General features: G+C 48.0%; 1 protein-coding gene across 2 annotated transcripts in view; it reads left to right on the plus strand.

Annotated features, from left to right (window-relative positions):
* Positions 1-5,427: 5,427 nt before the first annotated feature.
* WDR26 (WD repeat domain 26) overlaps positions 5,428-25,233 on the plus strand; it is a 29,511-nt gene continuing 9,705 nt past the window's right edge. Inside the window, exons 1-10 of one of the 2 annotated variants that reach the window (XM_075267179.1) lie at positions 5,428-6,013; positions 11,334-11,433; positions 11,623-11,679; positions 19,226-19,300; positions 20,005-20,141; positions 20,576-20,673; positions 21,206-21,362; positions 22,033-22,171; positions 23,244-23,384; positions 24,100-24,219. In XM_075267179.1, coding sequence (XP_075123280.1) covers positions 5,727-6,013; positions 11,334-11,433; positions 11,623-11,679; positions 19,226-19,300; positions 20,005-20,141; positions 20,576-20,673; positions 21,206-21,362; positions 22,033-22,171; positions 23,244-23,384; positions 24,100-24,219 — 1,311 coding nt within the window. In that variant the 5' untranslated portion in view covers positions 5,428-5,726. Of the gene's footprint in view, positions 6,014-7,091; positions 7,112-11,333; positions 11,434-11,622; positions 11,680-19,225; positions 19,301-20,004; positions 20,142-20,575; positions 20,674-21,205; positions 21,363-22,032; positions 22,172-23,243; positions 23,385-24,099; positions 24,220-25,233 lie in introns of those variants that run through there. The other variant, XM_075267181.1, reaches the window with a different exon arrangement.

Consider the following 25,233-nt stretch of genomic DNA (forward strand, 5'->3'; position numbering starts at 1 on the left):
TTCACGGTATTGAAGTACTTTTATAAGTGTTCTCTTTTAATATTTTTTAAACATTTTTTTAAAACTTTTTTTTGCCTTTGTTAAACTTCCCCCTAATGTAATGCATTACAATGCTAAGGCATTGCAATTTACCAGGGCTTCTATTGCAGGCTGCATAGAGTAGCCTGTAATAGAACAAATAGAATGACAAGCCAGAGAACCTTCACAAGACTCTCAGCTGTCATTGCAACGTGACACCAGCCGCAGAGCCAGCGATCCCTGGGAAAATGGTGGTGCCCACACGCCACCGGGAAAATGGCACCTCAGTCAGCTTTGACCAAGGTGAAGAGGGGTTAATGCCTGCGTTTGGTATGCAGGAGCATGCCCAGGCGTTGTAGGGAGGTCATACAGGCACGTGGAGGCCACACACACACTACTGAGCCTCATACTGACATGTTGTAAGGACATTACATCAAAGTTGGATCAGCCTGTAGTGTGTTTTTCCACTTTAATTTTGGGGGTGACTCCAAATCCAGGCCTCCATCCTACTAATATTATAAATGTGTTTGGATGTTTGTTCCGCAATCACGACACAATGGGCAAACGGATTTCCCAGAAATTTTGCACATACCTAGAGTGGCACCAGGAATAGTACATAGGTGCCTTACCATCCACGTGAAGTCCCCGGTTGCGCCACCGCGACCACCGAATTCCCGGTCGGTGTTGGCTGAAGGACCTGCGCTGACGTCACAATGTCAGGCGCGGCACTCCTATTGGACCAGGCAACAGAGGCGGCGGATCTACACAGCCACAAGCCGGCCGCACAGCCCCAGGGAAAAAATGGCGTTGTGCGTGCCGCCAGCCTAGAGCCGGCCATGACGCACGAACCTCCGGAGCATCCCAACGAAGTTGCCGTGGTGTGGAGCCGCAAGGAGTTCATCGGCTGTCAGCAGTGTGCGCACGCTGGGACACTGAACGCTGACACTCAACCATGTTCACAGGTTTGGTGACTACGCCGGCCGCGGGAGGGAGGTGGGGGGGCGCAAGTTGTGGAAGCGAAGGCAAGGGGACTTAGTGGAGGGGAGGCGGGGAGTGCCAGACAGGGTGGATGGGGCGGGGGCCCCGGGGGGAAGAGGGACTGGTGGGTGCCTTGAGAGCGGGGGGGGGGGGGGGGGCAGGGAAGGGAGGGTCAGGGCCCGCGGGAGGGGAGGATGGTGCGGGGGCCGCAAGAGGGGAGGTTGGGGGTTGGCACGCGGGCAGGGGGGCCGCGAGATACGGGTGGGGTGCCGCTGAGGAAAATGGCGCCTGTGAAGGGGGGACCCCGGGATGGGAGGTTGGGGGCCATTTGCGCGCGTCACAGAAGGGGAGCCGGTGCGCCAACGAAAGCAGGGCCATAGGCTTGGGGATTGGAGGGGGTGGGTGCGCCAGTGACAGGGGGGAAGGCAGGAGCAGGCAGTAGGTAGAAAGGCCGCGCGGCCCGGCGAGGGCCAAGGGAGGTGGGGGCGCACGGCGGTTCATAACCAACACGACTTGGCTAAATAGAAGCGGCTCAGCGCCAACGCACAGATGAAGTCGCGGGAAGATGCTAGTTGGTTAATAAATTTGATTTCCATTGATAATTTTTGTGTGATTTTGTTGTCATCACATTCAACTTTGTACAGAACAAAGTATTTAATGAGAGTTTGTTATTTGGGTGTTCCCTTTACTTTTTTGAGCAGTGTACTTCTACCATCTGCTCAATCCACTCTTGGTTTTGGCTCAAAAAACCGCAACAAAATCTGCAACAGTAAAAGCTGTGTTTCCGTAATGTGGGGCCTTTGCCTAAGGAGGTTAACTCTTTCACCCTCTTACATGCCCGCACCCCACGCTGTTTACCCATCTCTTACACTTGGGGTGTGCCGTGCGGCTCCGCTGCCCTTTGTACATCTCCTGACCTGTCCCAAGTAGGTAGAACAGAAGGTCGACAAACGGGTGAAAATATTTGCACTGTTTTATCTCCGATATCCGATATAACTTGTTGTTGTAGGTTGTTGTTTACCCCCCCAAAATACCAAGAACAGAATGGGTGGGCACACACATCCCTCAGGACAGGAGATGGACGGATTGCAGGGGCTTCACAGACCCTTCAGGATGGGAGATGGACAAACAGCACAGGGGCTGCACAGATCTCTCAGGCAGGTGACGAAGAATTGGCACAGGCGCTCCCTCCCCTTTGCTCTTTGCTCCTCTCCTGTCCTGAAGTTCCCCCCTGCTGCTGTTTACCAGTCTCTTGCTCTGCCACTTTGGACAGGTCAGAAGATGGACAGACAGCACCTGAGGCCACACATACCCCTCAGGACAAGAGACAAACAATCTGGACAAGTGTCACCACATCCCCCTTCTCAGCCAGTGCTGTTTGTCCATCTCCTGACCCATCCCCAAACCAACCATTTTACCATCTCCTGTCTTGTCTTAAAGAGATTCTATCATTAAAATGCAATTTTTTGTGACTAACACGTAGGAATAGCCTTAAAGGGATTCTACCACTAAAACAACACTTTTTTTCTATTTCCACGTCGGAATAGCCTTAAAAAAGGCTATTTGTCTCCTACCTTGCTCAGTCGCCTCCAGCCCGCCATTCCGTAGAAATACTATTTTTTACCGGTATGCAGATGAGTTCTCTCGCAGCAATGGGGGTGGGCCCCAGCGCTCAAACGGCAATCCGCACTGCTGCCAGAGAACTCTCTCCAGCGACGCCTCCATCTTCAATAGCAACCACGTCTTCTTGTGGCTGGGGTCACACTGCGCTCTTACGCAGTACGCTCCTGTAGCTCTCCGTAGAACTACAGGAGCGTACTGGGCATGTGCGCAAGAGTAGAGTGTGACCCCAGCCGGAAGAAGACGCGGTTGCTGTTGAAGATGGAGGCATCGCTGGAGAGAGTTCTCTGACAGCAGTGGGGACGCCCCCATTGCCATTTGAGCGCTGGGGCCCACCCCCATTGCTGCGAGAGAACTCATTTGCATACCGGTAAAAACCAGTATTTCTACGGAACAGCGGGCCGGAGGCGACTGAGCAAGGTAGGAGATGAATAGCCTTTCTTAAGGCTATTCCGATATGGTATATAGAAAAAATCTTGTTTTAGTGGTAGAATCCCTTTAAGAAAGGCTATTCTTCTCCTACCTTTAGATGTCTACTCTGTGCCGCTGTTAGGTATAAATCTCGGTTTTCTTCAGTATGCAAATGAGTTCTCTCGCAGCACTGGGGGCGTCCCCGATGAACTCTCCAGCGCCGCCACCATCCTCTTCAGGAACAGCCTCTTCACACATCTTCTTCTGGCGCTGGGGGTCAAACTTCTAGGCCTCGGGCCTCTGGCAGAGCCGACTGTGCATGCCTGCGGCCACAAGGAAAAAGGCCGCTTACATAGTAAGTAAGCGGCCATTTTCTTGTGGCTTGTCGGCTCTGCCCGAGGCCTAGAAGTTTGACCAGCAGCGCAGGAAGAAGACGCATGAAGAGGCCGTTCCTGAAGAAGATGGTGGCAGCGCTGGAGAGTTCTCCCACAGCATTCTCTTGCATACCGCCGAAAACCGGGATTTCTACCGAACGGCGGCGCGGAGAAGACATCTAAAACTAGATGTGTTAGTCACAAAAAATTGCATTTTAATGATAGAATCTCTTTAAATTCTCCACATCATATCAATTTCATGTGACCATACCCTTAGGTTGTCTAACCTTTCGATAAAGTTAGAAATAAGAAAAAAAAATTTCTGGAGCTCCCTGTACTATGTATAGCTTCTGTCTTCGGGGTGCACGTCACGTAGCTTCCGGACTCAAAGAAGCATGATGACTGGTATATGAAGGTAAGAATAGAGCGCCGTCTCTCAGCTACAGAGTAAAATATAACTTTTAATTCATAAAGTCAATAAAAAGTCAAACAAAGACATAGAAAAGATGGAAAAAGCACAAAAAAATATTTTTTAAAAATCCAACGCGTTTCGGAACATGTGACTCTATGACTAAGGAAGGCATGTTCTGAAACGCGTTGGTGTTTTTTAATATTTTTTTTGGTGTTTTTTTCATGTCTTTGACTTTATGGATTAAAAGTTAGGTACTATTCCGTTATCGGGCCAGCAGCAGCGCAGTTCAGCAGCAGCTTTCGGGACAGCAGTTCAGCAGCGGGAATTACAATGACATCCGAGGACTGCTGGCCCGATGCTTGTGCCCAGTAACCAGTACATCGATGACCCCCCTCCCCCATCCTTCTCCTCCTGCCAGTGCTGCCCCCCAGCTCTCCTTACATCTTCCCCGTACCCTCTCCCCGCCACACGACTAGGCCTCACCTCAGCGCTAGTACCGAGACCGAAAGGAAAGACACCGGGGCTCAATCCAGGCCCTGACAAGAAACACGCCGACTATAGGAACGGTGAGCTACAGCGAGCCGGAGGGACAAACTTTCTGCAGCGTCCGGCGGCTATCTAGTAGCATTCATTGCTCAAGATTTACGGTGAGGCCTATTACAGGGAGAGGGTACGGGGCAGATGTAAGAAGAGCTGGGGGGCAGCACTGGAAGGAAGAGGAGGATGAGGGCATCGATCGATGTACTGCCTACTACACACAAGCACGGCCTCTATCATCGGGCCAGCATCGGCTTAGTCATGTGGCGGGGAGAGGGTACGGGGTAGATGTAAGGAGAGCTGGGGGGCAGCACTGGAAGGAGGAGGAGATGGAGGGGGGGTCATTGATGTACTGGCTACTGGGCACAAGCATCGGGCCAGCAGTCCTCGGATGTCATTGTAATTCCCGCTGCTGAACTGAACTGCTGTCCCGAAAGCTGGTGCTGAAATGCGCTGCTGCTGGCCCGATAACGGAATAGTACCAAAAGTTATATTTCACTCTGTACCGGAGAGCCGCCGCTCTATTCTTACCTTCATATTCCTTTCGATAAAGTCAGCCAAGATTATGAACAAAACTGAAATTTTTTTTAATAACCAACACAAATCCCAAAGCTACGGCATTAAAAAAATACAGCTCGTCCTGCTAAAGCCCTCAAAACGCTAAACAATGACAAAAGTGCCATAAACTTCATGCAGCAAAGAAAAAAAACTTTATTTACATAAAAGTGGACAACCCCTTTAAGGACCAGCATGCACTGCGCACCGGTGCTTGCTGGGAGTTGTAGTTCTGTCACAATAACAGCACTTTCTACTTCCCGGCGCTGCAGAACTACAAGTCCCGGCATGCTCCGCGGTGACAGCTGATTCCGGTCCGGCGGTGTCGGTGTTCAGGCTGCCCGGTTCCGGTGACGCCGCCGCTGCTGTTGTTGTTATTCTCGTCAGCCCCCGGGTCCTCCCCTCCTTTTGCAGAGCCGGAAGTGAGCGCTCAGCCTCTATAGGCATTTCCGGTGACGTCACGGCTTGGACTCCATTAGTGCCGCAGCTGAGGGGGAAGCCGCCTGTGACAGCCCCGGAGCCGCCGAGCAGCGGCCGCGGATCTCCCCCCTCCCTCCTCCTCCCGTTCCCCGCCTCCCCCCAGTCCTCACCTCCACACCCCGGGAGGGGGACGGCGCGGTGTCCTCTCTCCTCAGCCACCAACCACGGCCGCTCTCGGTGAGGAAACTCTGGCCTCCGCTTCCTCCTCAGACTCGGACACCGGCCGAGCGACCCCTCCCCCGCGGAAGAAGCTCCGAGCCTCGGAGGAGGCGGCGGCGGCAGGAGAAGCGGCGGCGACTCAATCGGTCATTCCCGGCGGTAGAGGAGCCAGCGGGGGGAATATGCAGGCTAACGGGGCCGCGGCTGGTGCGGGGGGCTCGGGGGCTCAGGAGCCGGACAGCGGCGCCCCCTCCTCCCCCTCACAGAACGGGGAGGCCTCGTCCTCCGGTACCGGCGGGGAGCAGGCTCACTCTAACGGTCTCCTCAGCACCAGCAACGGGGCCTCGTCCTCCTGTGCCGCCTCCGGTACCGCAGAGCAGCCCGGCCTGAAGAAGAAGAAGCGGCTGAGCCAGGCCGACGAGGACGTCATCCGCCTGATCGGACAGCACCTGCACGGCCTGGGCCTCAAGTGAGTGTCGCGATATATCGCCCGACCCCCTCGCGCTTATAGCGATATCGGCGCTGTGGGGGGGATGTGCAGCCTGTATATCGCGATACCGGCGCCCCCTACGTGCCAGGTGTGTACTGCAGCCAGCGGTGACGTCAGGGCAGGAGACAAAATTGGATGGGGGGGGGAATGTGACACTACAACTCCCAGCATGGTCAGAGTTATGGATATGTGACGTCATTGGTGTAGCAGTCCTGGAATATAGGACTGGATGTATTGTGTGGTGTGACGTCATAGTCTGTAAATACAAGGAGAGGATTGTTTACTCCCTGCACTGCCCCCTGTAGGCCAGAGCAGGGAATAGACGTCAGTCTGATGTTGTGTGGCCTGTATGGATTATCAGCTGTCTCTCTGCCTGTTGTTTTGGGATTGTTTTTGCCTGTGTCTCTTCTTCTGCTTGTCTCTGTCTCTCTCCCTCTACCTGTTTCTCTCTCTGTCAGTTCCTCTCGCTTTCTCTGTCTCTGTGTATATCTCTCTGCCTGTCTTTCTCTGCTTCTCTGTCCCTGACTCTCTCCCTCTGCCTGTTTCTCTCTGTCCGTTTGTCTCTCTGTGTTTCTCTCTGCCTGTCTTTCTCTGTCCCTGACTGTCTCTCTGCACCTGCTTACCTCTGTCTCTGCTGTCGTCCTCTTCTGCTGGTCTCTGCACCTGTCTCTCTGCCTGTGTTGTTCTTTCTGTCTGTCTCTCTGCTCACAATCTTGTCTGTTTTCTATTTTTCTTGGCCCGGCCTCTTACTACTTGTTTTTGTCTCTGGCTGTCTCTTCCTCTGTGATGTACAGATGATCATATATGTATTGCTCTCTGGCCTGTATACCATGTTATGTAGGTGGCTTGATGTTATATGTATACTGTGTGTATAGATCTGTATCATGTCCCTAAAACAACTTCCATTTGTCACGTGGCGCCCTCTTCCCCAAATCCACCATTTATGCCCCCATCTTTCTGGATGTTATGGTCTCTGGGTAATCTATCATCTGCTAATCTGCTATAATCCTGTAGTCCCAGACCCTGACTAATGGCTGACATCACCTGTACATTTCCTAATGTGGAGAGTCGTGTCCAGTGAGTGACACATGATGTGGCAGAACAGCTGACCCCCTGCCCATTGTGTGCTGTACAGCCGGACCCCCCCATTCTGTAGTAGTAGATGGACCTGTGACATGATGTAAGCAGATGGCATGCACATACACAGCTGGCACCGTACATGTGTGTGCGCCAGGCTGGCCCTGAAGTCAGTGTCTGTTTATAGCCAGGCTTATCTCTCAGCTGCAGGGCCGCTCTATGTAGGCGCCTCGCTCTCAAGTGTCACATGGATCCAATAATGATTAGCCAGTGCCCGGCCTGGGGGTATCACACGTCATGACAAGTCACTGACTAGAATAGATAGATCTGTATTGTGCCGGGTGAGGTTCCAGCCCCTGTGTACGTAGGTGACCAGCGCTGCCTCACTTCCCTAGGACTGATGGTGCGCTGTACTTGGCCATCTCCGTCAGTCCCATAGAAGTGAATGTAGCGGTGGTCACGCATGCGCCATTTACACTGCGATTATCTCCTATCCCATTCTAAGGCTTGTTGTGTTTTAGGGCCTTGGCCCCTTTAAAGGTGGTTGTAGCTGAGCTGCTGCAGTTGGCACAGTTGAGCGCTGCTCTATTGTTTACAGCTGTGCTCGCCCCACCGCTTTTATCTCTTGCCCGTGTATCTGCAGCTTGGCTGATGCGAGGACCGATCCCTTACGTCTTCTCTCCTGCATACATTTACTGTCTTGTCGTCTTTGTGTCTTCCATCTTGCCGTTGGCTAAGAATCTGCCTTGTTACATTTTATTTTTTTTCCTTTTCCTCCACCTCTTCCTCTGGCAGGGGATAAGGGGTTAATAGTCGCCAGCTTTCGGAGGGTGATTATGGGAGGGTGATGTTTACATCCAGTAGTGGGCTGAGGAAGAGGAGGACTTACTATTACTCCGCTGACACAAGGGGAGGGAGGGCGATGCTGGCTGGATGATGATGATGTGGGGGAGGGGTAGCTTTTTAGAGGAATCCTCACACCCTGGGGGTCTCTCTGGATGTCTGATGGAATATAATGTGAAGTTATTATGTAACCGGATCAATATGTGTGTGTGCCGGTGATGGCGGTCTCCTGCAAACCTGACCTGTAATCCTCACCTACACATGTCAGTAAACAATGGCCACTGTGGATTAACCAGTAAGCTGCCTGTCCACTGTATAATACACTGCAGATAAACAAGACAGCTGACTCTCCCCTCCTCCTCCAAACTGGCATTATACGGTCACAGTATGTACATCATCTACCCTCTTCCCTTGAGAGATCATTGCCAGGGTCGTCTAGTTGTGCCTTATTCCACTTTTAACATTGAATGGACATGCACTCTTGGCTCGGTTGAGTATGCACAGGTTCTTACTGACTCTTCTGCCCCCACACATGTTAGATGTCTTTCTCCTGACCACTCTATATACTTGCACCCTTAGCTGATCATGAGGAGAGGGGAATCACAAGAGTCCCGTTCTCTTCATATGAACGGAGCGGCAGATCGTGCTGGTCAGGCCATGGGATAGCAAAGAATACATCATCCCTGCCAGTCATTATGGATGGAACAGCAGTGACCCGTGTGATCTGCCGCTTGATTCATGTAGAGAGAAAAGGACCCCCTTTCTTGTGTAGGTTCCAGTGGTCGGACCCCCATGATCAGCACTTGTAAACTTGTTCCAAGTCCTTTAAAGAGGGTTTTCTGTGACTACTGTTGACCATCAGAATGTGATCAGTGGGGGGATCTAACACTTGGGGCCCATGTCACATTATACAGCAGCTTTTCAGTCCTGTCCATGTGAATGGGGCTGAGCTGCAATACCGAGACTAGCTGCTATATGTATGGTGCTGTGCTTGGTATTCAGTAAAGAGACTGCGCCGCTCACCCCAACGCTGTGACCTCTTTAGCCAGCTGATCTATGGGCTCCCTGTGTTCGTCCTTCACCAATCTCACATTGATAATCAATTCTAAAGATAGGCCATTACTATATCACTATAGAAGTCCTGGAAAAGCCTTTAACCTGGACATAATCCAGGTAATCTAGATCTGCCAATGTTCTCCAGATAAATATCTCTTCTGTGCTCTTATATATGGGGTCACCGAAAAGCTCGTGTCATCTGTTTCACTATTGCAAATAAGATCTGAAGGGTTATAAAATGTAAGTAATATGGCTCCAGGTGAAACGTGTCCGTGTGATCTGCTGCTGTTGTCATACGAGGCCTCCGACTCCTCTAGATATCAGTAATGTAGAGCCAGAGATAGTGCCAGTGTATTACTGTATATTGTATAATACCGTACATAAGTAATAGGCATTGTCCCATCATGGACAGAATATGTCATAAATATCTGATACCTAGGGGGTCAATGTCTGCTTGCTGTCACTCACTGGAAACGGCAACGGTTTACAACTGGGGTGAAAAATTTGGCGTGATGGACACACAATGCTTGACTGATCAGTATTGGAAATTCATTGGAAAGTCTTAAAAGGGTTGTCCAGGGACTTAAATTTACCTTGACATATCTGGCAGATTCTTTGTCATGTACCCAGGGGTGTCTGACCCGTGGGGCACGTGATTGGAATCGGCCCCTGGGTCACTCACCCCTGTCGGGGTTCCATGACGGAGAGTCTGCTGGAGAAATCAAGGTAAATGTTTAAGTCCTTGGTCAACCCCTTTAAGCATAATGTTTATCTCCTGAAGCCGGAGTGCACCTTTACATCTCTATAAGGGGGGGACTTTTTTCATGTCTAATAAATTTGGCTCTTCAGGAATTGGGGTAGACAAATTTCCGCTCCCATGTGGCCACCAGTGAACATACACTATATAATGGCGCGTTCACTGCCAGAATTTTGGAAGTGAGGCCTTCACCTCTCTGGGTGGTTACAATTTGGATGCTTTTCACATCTGATGGTTCGCTGCAGTTGGATCACATTCAGATCATTCTCTGATAACTAATACAGGCGCTGATACACTGTAACAGACTTGCCCAGACAGGAGAGACCTGTGTGACGGCTTTCTCTCCACTTAACCTAGTTGGATATGGTTTAGCCACTGGATGTATTAAACAAGAATATTCCTATTCACTGAATGCAAGCAGAGTATGTTACAATAGTGGTCAATGAGGCCCCGCCGATCCTGAGAATGAAGAGGCGGTTATGCCTGGGCAATGCTGCATCCCCTTCTACGCTTCATTCTCGTGCTTGGGTGACCTGGGGGACAAAGCTTTGAAGGGGGTGCAGTAGTTTCTCCTCTTTAAGAGTTTTTCCATCTATAAGACAGGTCATCAATATTTGATCAATGGTGGTCTAACACCCAGGACCCCCGCCAGGCAGCTGCTTGAAGTAGTCTTGGAGCTCATGTGTACCCTCTTCCCTGTGTGGATGTCATATTATCAGTCACATGATACAACAGCTCAGTCCCATACAAGAGGCTGCTGTGGTCACCTGAATGCTGCTGACCTATGGGGGACTGCTGGACCCCCACAGATAGGTCAGTTCCAGAGACCCTCTGTAAAAGAGTAGACTGGTAATAAGTTTCCCCTGTCCACTAGATCTGAGTTGGTAACCTTTGGTACTATAACTCCCAGCATGCCCTGACAGGCTGCAGTTATAGTTATCAGAGCATGCTGGGAGCGATATATGGAGTGCTGAAGCTTGTTGACCATTGGTGGTGATCATTTCTGGATCAATAGGCCACAGACCGCTGGGATCATTCCTGAACAGGGGTCCTGGCTCCCTTTTTCTAAATGGTGTGGCATCGTACATATGTGCTGCCACTCCGTTGTTCTGGGACTGTTGAAAAGAGGGGCTTCACCACCACACCTGACCACTCGGCCTTCCCTGTGGACCCCTACATATCTAATGGTTAGCACCTATCAAGTGGACAGGGGGTAGCTTGTTACTGGAACCCTGTAACTGGTAGCGAGGGTCACTGACAGATCGTGCTGCAGGTGACTGCTGTCTACAGAAAAGTATTGCTATGGTTATACCGTATGTGCTGCATTGTACGCTGAATGCGGCCTAGCTGCGCAGTGTCCAGTTGCAGTACTTTAGCAGGACTCCTGATGGCGCTCCAGGTGGGACTGAAATTATTACAAAAAAATCGAAAGCACTCCCCTAGTCCTGGTGAGCCGAGCCGCTTTGTGTCAAGGTGAACGTTTTGCGTGCGTCTGTGTGCGTGCTGCAGCCCACCTGGTGGGTCCTGGTAAGTTGAGCGGGTTCTGACACTGTGTCTCTCTTGCAGCCAGACGGTTGATCTCCTCATGCAAGAATCAGGATGTCGGTTAGAGCACTCGTCTGCTACCAAATTCCGCAACCATGTCATGGAAGGGGAGTGGGACAAGGTAATGCTGCCACTCCATTACTCCTTTCATAATAGGTCCTGGTCAGAGGGTGCACAGTGTATCTTGTCAGAGCAGCTTCTTGCAGATCTGGTGTCATGTTTTGTGTGATTTTTTTCTTGGCTGCTGTGATAGTTATTTTTTTTTTTCTTCTTTCTTCCTCTAAGATTTGATGTGATTTGCTCTTTGCAGGCGGAGAATGATCTGAACGAGCTGAAGTCTCTAGTGCACTCTCCTCACGCCGTATTGGTAAGAAACCTTCACTGCTCTCATCTGTCGTGTGCGTGCGTGCGTGCGCGCCGTGTCGTCATTGATGCATGTGGGGGGGATCGGATATGGGGTCGCTGTAATAAGCAGATGCTTATAATATTCTACTATCATAGGATCCTGTTTTCAATGTCGTCTTGGTTTTACCTGGGACAGTAATGGTACGGTCTTCTAAGATGATAGGAGTCTGTCACCAGGGTCACCTGAATCCAATGTCGTTTGTCCTTTACAAATCCGGGCCTCCATTGCCAAAACTGAGGGCATCTCTTATACACTTCACTTCCAGGTGTACTGTGATGAAATCTGTCTGTGCCTTGTACACCTGCTCTGGCAGTTCTGCACATTCACCAATGATGCTATCCACCGTGCAAACGTGAAAATGCAGGGCCAGGGGAGACCTGAGCATTGATCTCTGGCCTGTCGGTCAAGGGCAGGGGTGCAGCAGGGCAGAGCAGTCTGCAACTTTGGAGGGCAGAGGCCTGGATTTGTAGGGAACAAAAGGCATTCCCTGATCTGTGTGACTGTAATGCTGGTTTCATACAGGCAGCCCTATTGATATTCCCTTTAGCAAGGTTTTCCAGGACTTGAGTACTGATGCTCTATTCTTGGGGATTTAAAGCGACCACCGTGCCCAGATGATGATGAGACAATGGTTACATCACATTCATCAGTCACGGCCTATTTGCAGTTCAGTCCCTAATTGTACTGCGCTGCAATACCATATATAGCCACTATACAGTGTACGGTGCTGTGCTTGGTAGGAAGTATGGAAAGCAAATTATAAATTGCTTCTTTATGGGAATCTATAGTTTATGGGAAGGTATAAGTCCTGGAAAATTGTTAAAGGCTGAAGCCACATGTTGCAGAAAAGCTGCTCAGTTATCTGTATGGGACTACTGAAGCTAGGACAAGTACAGCGCTGGGCGGTCTGCTACTCACTGATGGGCGGACATGTGACTTCTGGTCTGTTGGGGTCCCGGCAGTCTGTCCGATGAGTGGAGGCTTCTGATCCTTGGGTTAAATTTTTATAATCTTCTCTTCCACTGGATCGATCCCATTTTAGGCTGCCTGTGCACATAGTGACATGAGCCGCACCACTAATACTGGACACCTATTTGTGTTTGCTTCTGTGCACTAGTAAAGCCTAAACCTGGCAATGTGTACAGTGTCTTCAGGCTCTGCCAATGCCCATCGCTGTGTATATACAGTACCTGCAGAGACATGTGATGGTCTACCCCAGAGTCTTATTCGGTCATCTTATGTCCAAACTTCAAGGTGATTCCAGCTCTAGTTGTGTGGAGTGACGGCTTCCATGCTTGTAGGGAGGTTCCTTGTGAGGTCACTCTGTGTCCTGAGGGAAGTCTCTGTATGAACTCTGGTAAAGGCTCTGTTCAGACTTGCATTGTCAGTGTCCCAATTCCTGACAAACCTAGTAAGTGCATGTTCACATGGAGGGTTTTTGTTTGTTTGAAACTTTATTTTTAAAAAAACAAGGTCCTAATAGTGTGCAAAAAGCGCATCATGCATATATTAAAAAAAATAAAATAAAAAATTTCAGCCTACAAAAAAAATCTCCATGTGAGCATACCCTTATAAAACAGTGGCGTTTTTAGGTTTCACTGGTACTCTTCATATGTTGGATTAGGCACATTGTTATGGTCTTCTTATAAACCCAGATAATGTGAACCAGGCCTTCTATACAGCAAACTTGTGAGCTGTTGTCAATTATGAGCAGAACTGTGAGTACAGCTCTGCAGTTCATATATTGTGGGATGTAATTCCGGATAAGTAATGTATGTACACAGTGACTGCACCAGCAGAATAGTGAGCGCAGCTCTGGAGTATAATACAGGATGTAACTCAGGATCAGTACAGGATAAGTAATGTAATGTATGTACACAGTGACTGCACCAGCAGAATAGTGAGTGCAGCTCTGGAGTATAATACAGGAAGTAAATACAAAGTCCCATTAAATCTTGTGGAATAATTTTCATGTGTCTGATCAGATTTTTTTTTTTTTTTTGTTTGATTTTGACTATTCTCTTGATTAGTTTATTTTTCCCAGCTATAGCATTTTTGCAGTGATTTGTTTTATTTTTATTGTGTGTGTGTATGTTTTTGTGCAATATCCAGTATGTCTTTGTGTGTTGCTCCCCTCTTGGTCCTGTGATTTGGTAGGATGGAGGTAGATGTAGGATCTGTTCTTCTTTTGCTGTATTTTGGTGTGTTGGCTATAATACGAGACGGCGGATGAATTTTCCAGCATGGTGCACTGAATGTTCCCTTTGTGTGATCGGCTGCTGTCATTCATGGCCTCAGTGCAGATGTGCGGAGGTGATTCTAGTCATCCAGCAGGGCTGCACGTGAGGACACCAGGGCCCAAAAAGGGGACAAACACAGGTGAAGGTCACAAAAAGGGGTGTTCTATGTAGGTCATTCATTATAAAGTCCAGGAAACCCCTTTAAGGACTTGATGGTGGGTTTTCTGCTATGTAAAGCAGCCCCTTCAGTTCTAGGCATATGTTCACTTAGCCGTAAATGATAGGCATCACCAAATCTAAAGGAGACCTGTCTTCTGTGTTTGTATATGGACATGTGTCCCTCTTCAGTTCTTGCACAAGATCTCTGCACCTGTTTCCTCCCTTTAAGATTGTGTGGCGTTACTCTACAATATATGTAGGTGCGGTGTAATATACCTGTTACGGCTTGGCAGGGAAAAAAAAAAATTGCATGGAGGTTTGAGCCCCCTTATAGGGCTGGGGAGTTTTACCCTTTGCAGTGGAGAACCTACAGGAAAACCCACAAATTCCAAGTGCATTTGTGTCAATCTGCAAAGAAAATGGTTTTCCCCTAATTGGGACATATCAATGATAGCATTGGGTAAAGGGGACCTTAGACCCCCCCCCCCCCCCCTGTAGTCATTGGCAGAGGTGATCAGGTGACCCAGCAGTTCTACCATATGGTGAGGATTGTTCCAGCATTCACTACAGAGGAGTACATGACCTAAAGCTACATGTACTTGTAAATGTTTTCTGCAACAAAATTGCAATATATGTGAATTTTGTGATCACTTTTTACACCTTTTCTTTAAAATGGAAATCCACACGAGGATTGACATGTAGATAATACCAGGAGCCCCTCTGGCCTGGAGCCGGCGATTTGCAGGGTTCCTGGGTGTCAGATCCCAGCATACCTAATAATGATAGGCCATAAATATTAGAAATCTATAACCCCTTCATTTTTGGCTCCTTTCTGTGAAATCCCTTCTTTATTCTTTTGATTGTTTCTGTTGCCAACAGATATCTGTGCACATCTTCTCATAGAGTATGGATGGGTGGGCTCCTGTATAATCCAGGGAAATGGGGGGGGGGGGGGGTCTCTTCAATTAGTTATCTCTGCCATTATAAAACCTTGATGGGTGCGTCTGGTGTCCTATGAAAATGGCATTCAATGCTTTCATATGGCACCAACATTGCAGTTCTACCTGAGAATAGACCGGATCCAGAGCTGTTGCGTATAAAGATACTAATCCTGACTGAATTGCAGGATTTCACAGAAACGAGTCAAAATCTGTCAATATTAAAGGGGCCAGGAGGCCAGTGGAGGAGGAAAAAAAAAAAACTCTCCTGTTCCTGGTAGAAGTCCTTGCCACATGTGACCGATTGGGCCAATCAGTGGTCACAGGGAAGGACCCAGGCAGTTATTAGTGATGTTTGGGTTCCTTAAAGGGATCCTATCGTTCAAACACATTTTTTTTTTTTTCTCATGAACACGTTGGCATAGCCTTAAAGGCTATTCGTCTCCTACCTTTCGATGTCTTCTCAGCGTCGTCGTTCACTTGAAATCCTGGGTTTTGTCAGTATGCAGATGAGTTCTCTTGCAGCACTAGGGGCGGACCCCAGCGCTCAAACAACACTGGGGGGCGTCGCCAATGCTGCGAGAGAACTCTCTCCAGTGCTGCCTCCATCTTGGTCAGCAATGGCCTGTTCTTCCGGTGCAGGCGATCAAACTTCTATGCCTCGGGCAGAGCAGACTGTGCATGCCCACAGGCCACGAGAAAATGGCCACTTACACAGTATTGTAAGCGGCCATTTTCTCGTGGCCTGTGGGCATGCACAGTCTGATCTGCCCGAGGCATAGACGTCTGAAACCTGTGCCAGAAGAAGAGGATGAAGAGGCCGTTGCTGAAGAGGATGGAGGCGGCGCTGGAGAGAGTTCTCGCAGCATTGGGGACGACCCCAGTGCTGCAAGAGAACTAATTTGCATACCGACAAAAACCAGGATTTCAAGTGAACGGCGGTGCGGAGAAGACAACGAAGGGTAGGAGAAAAATAGCCTTTCTTAAGGCTATTCTGTTGTGTTAATGAGAAAAAAAATGTTTGAAAGATAGGATCCCTTTAACTGTGACCACATGTGGGGAGGACTTTCGCAGAATAAGCTCCTGGAGGTCGCTGGACCAGACAGTGGTGTGGGGACAATGGCGTATCTGGGACAGGTGAGTGTGGGTTTTCCCGGCCTCATGGCCCAGAACTCTGATTCCTGGACAACCCCTTTAATATCACATACGCGGTCGGATACTAAAGATGCCTGAATGTTTAGGCGCACTTTATGCTGAGACGCAGCTGGTTTTTGTTTGTTTTCGCCAAAGCCAGGAGTGTATTGAGCAGAAGGAGGAATTCTTAGACCTTCCTTATAGATTTCCCACTCCCTTTGTAGCCTTTCTTGGCTTTGGCTCAAACCGCAGCAAAATCTGCAACAAAAAAAGCTGCGTTTCTGCAACGTGGCCTTAAAGAGTAGCTATTGACGGCCTGTTCATAGTAGTATAAGTCCTCCATATTGGAGGGGTCTGACACTCACACGACCCACATTCACTTGAATCAGAATGAGACAGTGGTCGGGGTAAACGTCAGATTTATCTGGAACTTTCCTAAGAGAGATTATAATAATCTATGCGGTTGCATTCAGGGGAACAGGAGGGTTTCCAGTGTGATGTTGTGTCGGATAGTGTTATAGGTTTTGTATATACAGCTGTCGGGTATGTGACTGTAGACATGTGTGACCTCTGCACAGCCTTCTATTTTTAGGAGGTATTGTGTGGCCCTGTCTGGCTCTAACTTCTCTTTTTTCCCCCATGTACATGCATGTAATATATTTTTATTCTATTTATTGCATGAGAGTGCCAATGACGGTAAGTCCCTGGCAGCCTTTTCACAGAATATATTCATCCTTAAGTATATTATGCAGAGATATAAGATGTCTATTGGTACAGTTGGCTATTTTTATTTTTTTTTTATTTATGACCCTTTGTCCTGGCAGCGGCGGGGTTAACACTGGAGTCCTGGCAGGATCTGATCTATCTCCTTCCTCGGCCTCTGTTGTTGTGAGTCTCGGGATCAGCTGATGGCGTCTTGGCTTTGACTTCTAGTGTTTTCATTATTAGTCGATCAGGCCGCCGCTTTCCTGCGCTGCTGCGGAGGGGGATGGGGGGCAGACACAGGAAGTGAGGTAACAGATGTTTGTCAACTGTGCAGCTTAAAGGGCCAGCGTCTCCTGTAACCATAACAAAGCGGCGGTAGCTGGGCGTCTGTGCTTGTTCCAGCTCGCAGGCACTGTATGCCGAGAAGATTTACTTGTGGTTTGGCTCTGATGTTTGCTTTTATAGGTGTTTTTTTTTTTTTTTTTTTTTTTTGCTTCACTGGAAACCACTTTACTCCATTACAAGGTCCTGCCTTGTAATGTGAACGGTGCTCAGGTCCTGGGATGTATAGAAGGGCATTAGCCCTTGTAAGGTGGGGTAAATGCATAAGCTGATTTCCCCCCTAGCTCCAGTGGTTCTCAGCCTGAAGGAGGCGTTAAGGCCCTGTTCAGATTTGTACATACACAGTGATGGCAGAGGCACAACAAGACTTGCTGTTCTGCACTCAATCACTTGCATTGATACCTGAAACGTAATACACAATTCACTTTGGCTGGTGCAAGTCATTGTTCAGACAGTGTTCTAGTACTTTCTGGCACTTTATTATGGACTGACCCCTAGAGGTAGAACGGTTTTTTTGTCCCTGCCTTGGACTCCTTGACGTCAGGTGTCATCCAGGATGGGTATGGTTCTATATTTAGGGTACAGGCTATAAGTAGGTCAACATGGAGGACAAGGAGAGGAGGTGAGATAAGCAGACTGAAGGCCAAAAAGACTCCACTCAGTTCTATGACCCAACACACCCAAGGGACTGCTGTGAGTAAGACCAGGTGATTATTGGTGGGCAGTGGAATCTATATCGGGTGGAGCGAGGGTCCATAAGTCTTCACCAGTGGGCAGCTTCAGGTGACTGAGGGTCATTATCTCGGTGGCAGCTTAAAGGGCAAGCTGGAGATGGCAACACATTGACCTTGGAGGCTGCAGCAGTGCCCAGAGCGAGCAGCCATATTGGCACCTGTTACACCCTTTACTTAGGTTACACACAAGAATGCCGGGTGCACGGTATAGACCGTATGTCTGCAGTATTTACAGCGTAAGGATCTCACGTCCCCTGCTGAACTGCCCAACCATCCAAGATCTATGGGGGATGTCACCACTCTTCCACATAGAAAATGCTGGGCACGGTTGGATTTCAACTTTCCTAATAATATTTCTCCATGGTCAGTAGGCCACACCACCAGCTCCTCTATTTTGCCTCTGACGCCTTCATAAGTGACTGACAACCATGGTCAGAGAGAGCCAGTGTTTGCCTCCTATGTAAATCTATAGAACTAGATGAATAGTTTACAATGTGACTAGTTGTGGGATATTGTTTTTCTCATTGAGAATACATTCCCTCTCTCCCACATCCAGCATGTAGGTCTATTGTGGGATTGAAAGGTATTTACACTATGGTGAGTGCAGGACAATGGTATACGTGCATGTGAGTGTATATATAGGACCTGATACTTGGCTTCCTGCTATTATCCAGGGATTGGCAAGTCTGGAGTCCTTACTGTATTTCCCCCTAGGCCATGTGTGGGTGCAAGCTGCAGCCTGGTGTGCAAGGAATATTCGTATATAGGGGATTAATAAGGTGAAGAGCTAAGTGGCCCTTAGGATGGAGTGCAAATAATGGTTTGGGGAGTATATAGGGGCCATACTGTGTGACTGTCTTGACTGGGAATAGACCATATCCTAGTTACTGTTATAGCAGAGCACATCATATAGCAGTACACCAAATGGTACTTTGTATAGTTTCACAGCTTCTTCGGCCCCATACACGTGAATGGCCATGTAAGTGCACTGGCACTCCATTCACATGGAGGCTTTAGGGAACCAGTTCCTTGTCCTCCTGATCACTGGGGAACCAGACGCTCATCCCTGGTAGAGAAGTGTCCATAACGAGACAACCCCCTTTTACTATTTGCAGCTAATCTCCTATTAGGGGTTAATATTGCAGACCTTTCCACATCCACCAGCGATTCCAGACGGCGGCCATATTACTGTAATTACTAGAAAGCAGTCTATCAATATTATTGACTTAGCAGAGTTTCTTTGTGTTCTTGGCAGCCATGTCGCCCATCCGCTGGAGGTTCAGGGAGCGAGCACTCCTCCTCGTCCTGCCCCACGTCAGATGTTATACGGGTGAGTCCTCGGGTCATGGAGGCAAGTATTTTATTGCATTACAATATGGAGAGCCTTGTCTAGTAGAAGGTAAGGTGGCAAAAGTATGAGCGAATGAATTGCTTGTACTTTTGGCAGACGCGCCTTTACAAGCAGGTTTTGACAAATTGGGCCACAAACTACATGTAATCGCCAGGACTTGTCACATTTTTGCCAACTAGCAGGGGCTACAGGGATTTGATACAAGTGGAAGTCTGCCACACAGAGACTGGCAACCAATACAGGGGATCAAACTCTGGACTGGTAGACAGACTGGAATAACATGATAATAAAGGGCTCCGAAATGTACAGATGAGATGGGTAGGAACAAATAACGCAGCTAGACTATTCCTGGTGAGTAGTACAGGTGGAAATAAGGAAACTAAGAACCTGTACAGATGTTTCCTGTAAGTGAACGCTGCAGAAAATAACACAACGTGAAACCAACTTGTGGCAGAGCAAGTGCAACACCTGGATCTAGAGCTGGGAAACCCTTTACCGCAGATATAGTAGTTAGAGTAGTCGAAGAATTTGTGCCAAATATACAGACGCTAGCTAATTTCCCTACCCTATATACATACTTGTTGGCAACACTTACATGATATGTCCATATGTTTTGAGCGGGTGGGCTGAGGGTCTCTGACATTACTAAGGGACAAGTATTTATTCTGCTTTCTTTATTCCAGAGGATGAAGTTCTTGCTGCTCCAGCAGAAGTACCTGGAATACTTAGAAGACGGCAAGGTCCTTGAAGCTCTGCAGGTCTTGCGCTGTGAGCTGACGCCACTGAAATACAATACAGAGAGAATTCATGTCCTCAGTGGGTAAGGGGCTGCAATTCTGGAGTTTCATTCCTATAGGATGTATCATGAACACACTGACTTGGACTGTCAGTGTGACTAGAAGGCCCAGGTTAACATCTACTAGCTTTGGCATGGCTGTTATGTCATTGATGACTGGTGAGAGTCCAAACTCTAGCACCCCCACCCATCATAAGAATAAAGAGGCTGCGGCACTGATTGGGTACTACAGAGTGCAGTTCCAAAAGCAGAAGGCACCTGGCTGCTATATAGGGGCTGTGTCTGGATACTCCAGCCTTGTTCCTATTCATTTTAACAGGAGTAGACCTGTAGTACTGAGATGTGGTCGGGGTCTCCTACTCTTGGTCCTCTCCCCATGTAGCTTCCAGTGCCCAGGACAGCTGATCGGTTCTCAGCCAGTCAGGAGAAGATGTATTTCATGGATTTCTCTATTCCAGGTATTTAATGTGTAGTCACGCAGAAGACCTGCGAGCGAAGGCAGAATGGGAAGGAAAAGGGACAGTATCGCGCTCTAAGCTGCTTGATAAACTCCAGAGTAAGTATTTTGTATGTCCTGTGACCGGCCACAACATCGCCTCTGTTTTTCATTTACTTGAGGATATGGCTGCCAGGACCCATCACTGCAGTATTCAGGAGTGTTTGAGTGTTGTAGCCCCTTTAGTTGAACTGTGTCTGATCAAAAGCAGCAGAGTATGGGGGAGGGGGGTGGCTGGCGGGGCAAAGGGCCCCGTAGTCCTATGGATCATATGTCACAGCTCCTGGAGGTGTCTTCATTAGTAATCCTCCAACAAAGGGAATGTGTAACCAAAAAAAGGAGTTTGCTGTAGAATGATCTTTCCTGTTCTGTAGAGATCACTTCAGCCACCTAGTTATGAGCACAGGCAGGATTACAATGGCCGCTAACACAGGAACACACTGCTGATATTAAGATGATGGTCACAGCTCCCCTCCCAGGTCATAGAACATGTGTTATACAGTATATGCAAGACCCCCTAGCATTATTAATCAGGGATATACTGAATGCCGCCATTTCTGTTCTTGATATAAAGTTCTCCTCCTCTCCCCAGCATACCTTCCGCCATCTGTCATGCTACCACCCAGGCGTCTTCAAACTCTACTACGTCAAGCTGTTGAGCTACAGCGAGATCGGTGCCTCTACCACAACACAAAACTTGACAATAATTTGGACTCTGTATCTCTGCTTATAGATCACGTCTGCAGCAGGTAAGGAAAGTCTTGTTAAAGGGAGTGTCACCAAAACCCAGAACATCAACCCAGCTACACCAATTGATTCAGTTAACTCTAGCCTGTGTCCCTTAGGAATCGCTGCTTCTGTCTCCGAGATATCACTTTTTTTTTTTTTTTTTTTTTTTTTTTATCTGTATATAATATAGAATTGAGGTCCTTGGAGCAATGATAGTGTTACCGCTTACCTCCTTGGAGCAATAAGAACTTCCTCATTGCTCCAAAGACCTTATTTGTATATGTATTTTTTTTTTTTTTGGGGGGGGGGGGACACCTCTTGGCAACAGAGGGAGCAAGGGAAAACTGTTTGATTCAGGTGACCCTAACCTATCTGTGGGGTTGGATTCTGCCGACTCCCTGTCCTTTTTAAAAGGAGTGTTCACACTGACTTTCTAAGACCTATCCTAGTATGCTGCAAATGTCTGGGATCCACATGTATATGGAGAACGGGGGTCCCATAACCCTCCCGGCAAGGCAGTCGCCACACTGGCACAGGAAATGAATGGAGAGACAACCGTACACAAGCAGTGCCGTCTCTCCATTGTCTGCCTGGAGCATGTTCTTCCCTTGACGTGTAAAGCCATGCTTGGAGTACTCTATATATGTGCAGGTTTCCTTCTCTTGACGGCCTCTTTCCTTCTATTTCTAGGAAGCAGTTTCCATGTTTCACACAACAAGTCCTCACAGAGCACTGCAATGAAGTGTGGTTCTGTAAGTTCTCCAACGATGGCACTAAACTAGCGACAGGATCAAAAGACACAACTGTTATTATATGGCAGGTCGATCCCGTAAGTATGGGTTTTTACTGCTTGTCCTGCAGATTTTGCTCTTTGTAGCGGATAGGGGTGAAGTAGGCTACCAAATCTGCATGTAACATACCATAAAGGATGACATCAGTAAAGGTTGTGACCTCCACCATCACTAATGTGTCCAATGAAAGATCTAAAGGGTATTCTAGCTGCACAAAGTATTTTGTTGAAGGCATCTAAAATAGATATGATAGCCTTCTATGCCCTGGTCCTCACTAGGCCATCGATATGAAACTTGTTAGGGTCTGAGGCCCACCACTCCCATCAGATCAGCTTTTATTCTACTCAATGGGAGCTGATCTGCAGAAACCTGATGTAGCCACTAGATAGCATGGCACTGCCTGCTTCCTGCGCCATTCTGTATATCTGCTGATGAAAACAACTGATTCATGGTGCGTGTTAGCGCCCTTCCCTCATTTATCTGATTCTTACAATAGGTCCTCAATAATTTGAGTCCAGAAAACCCTTTAATAAATTCTTCCGACTGCGCAGGAGCATTAGGACCCTGGGGGCTTCCTCAGCAGCTGAGCTTGTCCAGAGACTAAACCAGTTAGGTGTCGCCGTCACGTTGCAGCGTTGTGTAAGGTGCTAGAAGTGGGTTAATGACGGCATTATGAGCGAGGTCAGTGTCCTTTTCCATAAAGGCAGTAACTGGATAGGAATGTTAATTGTGCACAGGAATCTTATAGGGGTGAGCCATGTTTATGGGAGGGGCCCATAACTGAATAACTAGTGGTGTTAGTCTTGTCTATAGCAGGTTTTCTGCCTCCTCCCATCTGCCATGACTTATCCTTTAGTCAATTACACACATGACTTAGTCATTTTCTTTCTTGCTTTTAACCCCCTATTGATCACCAATATGTCTTTTGACAGAGCTTAATAAGGGGTCTTTTTCTACAGCGTCATGTGGTGTTTATTCCACATCAAAATAACTCTGGCGTATGTGTCCTGTAATGTCAATTGGCGATAGTCAGGAGTGATCTTGGTCTCCCTTTGCAGCTTCCGAATTTAAATGAAGTTAAGATTAAATGACTTTGTTTTTAATCTGCAGGACACACACCAGCTAAAGTTACTTAAGACATTAGAAGGCCATGCTTATGGAGTTTCCTACCTAGCCTGGAGCCCAGATGACAACTATCTTGTAGCCTGTGGTCCAGATGACTGTTCTGAGCTGTGGCTGTGGAATGTACAGGTAAGATCCACTCACAAAGCCCATCTAATATTTGTACTGATCCTGCGTTACATCCTGTATTATACTCCAGAGCTGCGCTCACTATTCTGCTGGTGCAGTCACTGTGTACATACATTACATTACTTATCCTGTATTATACTGCAGAGCTGCGCTCACTATTCTGCTGGTGCAGTCACTGTGTACATACATTACATTACTTATCCTGTACTGATCCTGAGTTACATCCTGTATAATACTCCAGAGCTGCGCTCTCTATTCTGCTGGTATACAATACAGGTTGTAACTCTGAATCAGTAGATAAGTAATGAATGCACACCTTTACAGCCCTTATTCTCCAGAGCTGCACTCCATATTCTGAAGGCTTTTAGCTGAAGTTTCCCATTATTTCCTTTGTTCATTGTCAGAACTGTCTGAAGTAGTAATGTCCCCTCTGTTATAAGCTCTTGGGGATGTTTCTGGTGGCCATTACCACCAGCAGAATCGTGAATGCAGCTCTGGAGTATAATTATATAATGTCATTGATACGTAGACCTTTACCGTCTCCTTTTAAGTGACTCTTGTTTTATATGAACTGTCTTGGTGTCTGCGTTCAGTCTTCTTGCTCCTGCGTATTCTGAGCATGTGACCTGAATTGAACTCTGCTAGAAATGTGATCTGTATCCAGCCCCAGAGCCTGCCCTCCTGTTATCTATATTTTACATCTGTCTCCTTCTAGACTGGCGAGTTGAGAACAAAAATGAGCCAATCTCATGAAGACAGTCTGACCAGCGTGGCCTGGAATCCAGATGGAAAGAGATTTGTGACTGGGGGTCAGCGTGGACAGTTCTACCAGTGTGTATGTACCATCACAGCGCCGCCTCATACCGTACACGTCACACATCCAGACCAGAGGCGTGACAGCTGCTACTGGAAAAAGTACAAATCTTAGCATGTGTTGGCAGTCACAGGCTGGCACACCACCAGTTGGCGACCACTTATTATATACTGTGTGTATGGCACTTGCAACAACCACCAGATATTGGGCATATTGGGACCTGATATGTTCTCCATTATCCAATAATTCAGAAACTTTATATATTTTATATGAAACTAACTTGGCCTCTAATGCCATTACTTTTGCGCTGTCTGACAGAAGGCTCTTATGTGTACCGCTGTGATTTGCCTCGCATGGTCTGTGGGGTTCCTATTAAGCACACTCATTCTTTATCTAATAGCAATGAATAGATCAACAGGTGCAACCAATTTTTCATTCCCCCCACCCCCTCATTCACGTAGATTGGTTATCAGTATGTGATCTCTGGGGTCCAACAACTGGACCCTGCACAGATCAGCCATTTGGCAGCCTCCAGTGCTGGAGCTATAGCAGTGGTCCGGGAGCGGAAACCATCTGCATTTATTCTATTAATGGGTGCAAAGCTGCAGCCCTATATACTGCCTAGCAGTGGTGTGTTTGGGAATTACAGCAGCGCTCCTTTTACTTGAATAGAGCAGATTTAACCCCCCCCCCAGTCCATAGGAGCAGCTTCCAGCACTGAGGCCACCATAGGGTTGGTTCACATCTGCGCCCCGGGTCTCCACTTTGTTTCCTCCTTCTGCCCAAGAAAGTGGACAGGAGACTGAAACCAGCAGTCATTTTTCAAACCCATTCTGGGTTTGCAAAGTGTCTGCCCGTGAGCGTTTTATGGTCCGGACACCAAGTCGGACATGCAGGTCTTTGTGTCCGGTTAAAAAAAAACAAAAAAAAAACGGTTTAGCCGTGGAGACCACAAAACGCTCACAGGTGGTCACAATCTGCTGGATTTCTGTCTTCTGTCGGTAGAGGACAGAAACTGAGAGGGGAGACCGGGGC

The sequence above is a fragment of the Leptodactylus fuscus genome, chromosome 3 (genome assembly GCF_031893055.1).
Source record: "Leptodactylus fuscus isolate aLepFus1 chromosome 3, aLepFus1.hap2, whole genome shotgun sequence".
Classification (NCBI taxonomy): Eukaryota; Metazoa; Chordata; class Amphibia; order Anura; family Leptodactylidae; genus Leptodactylus; species Leptodactylus fuscus.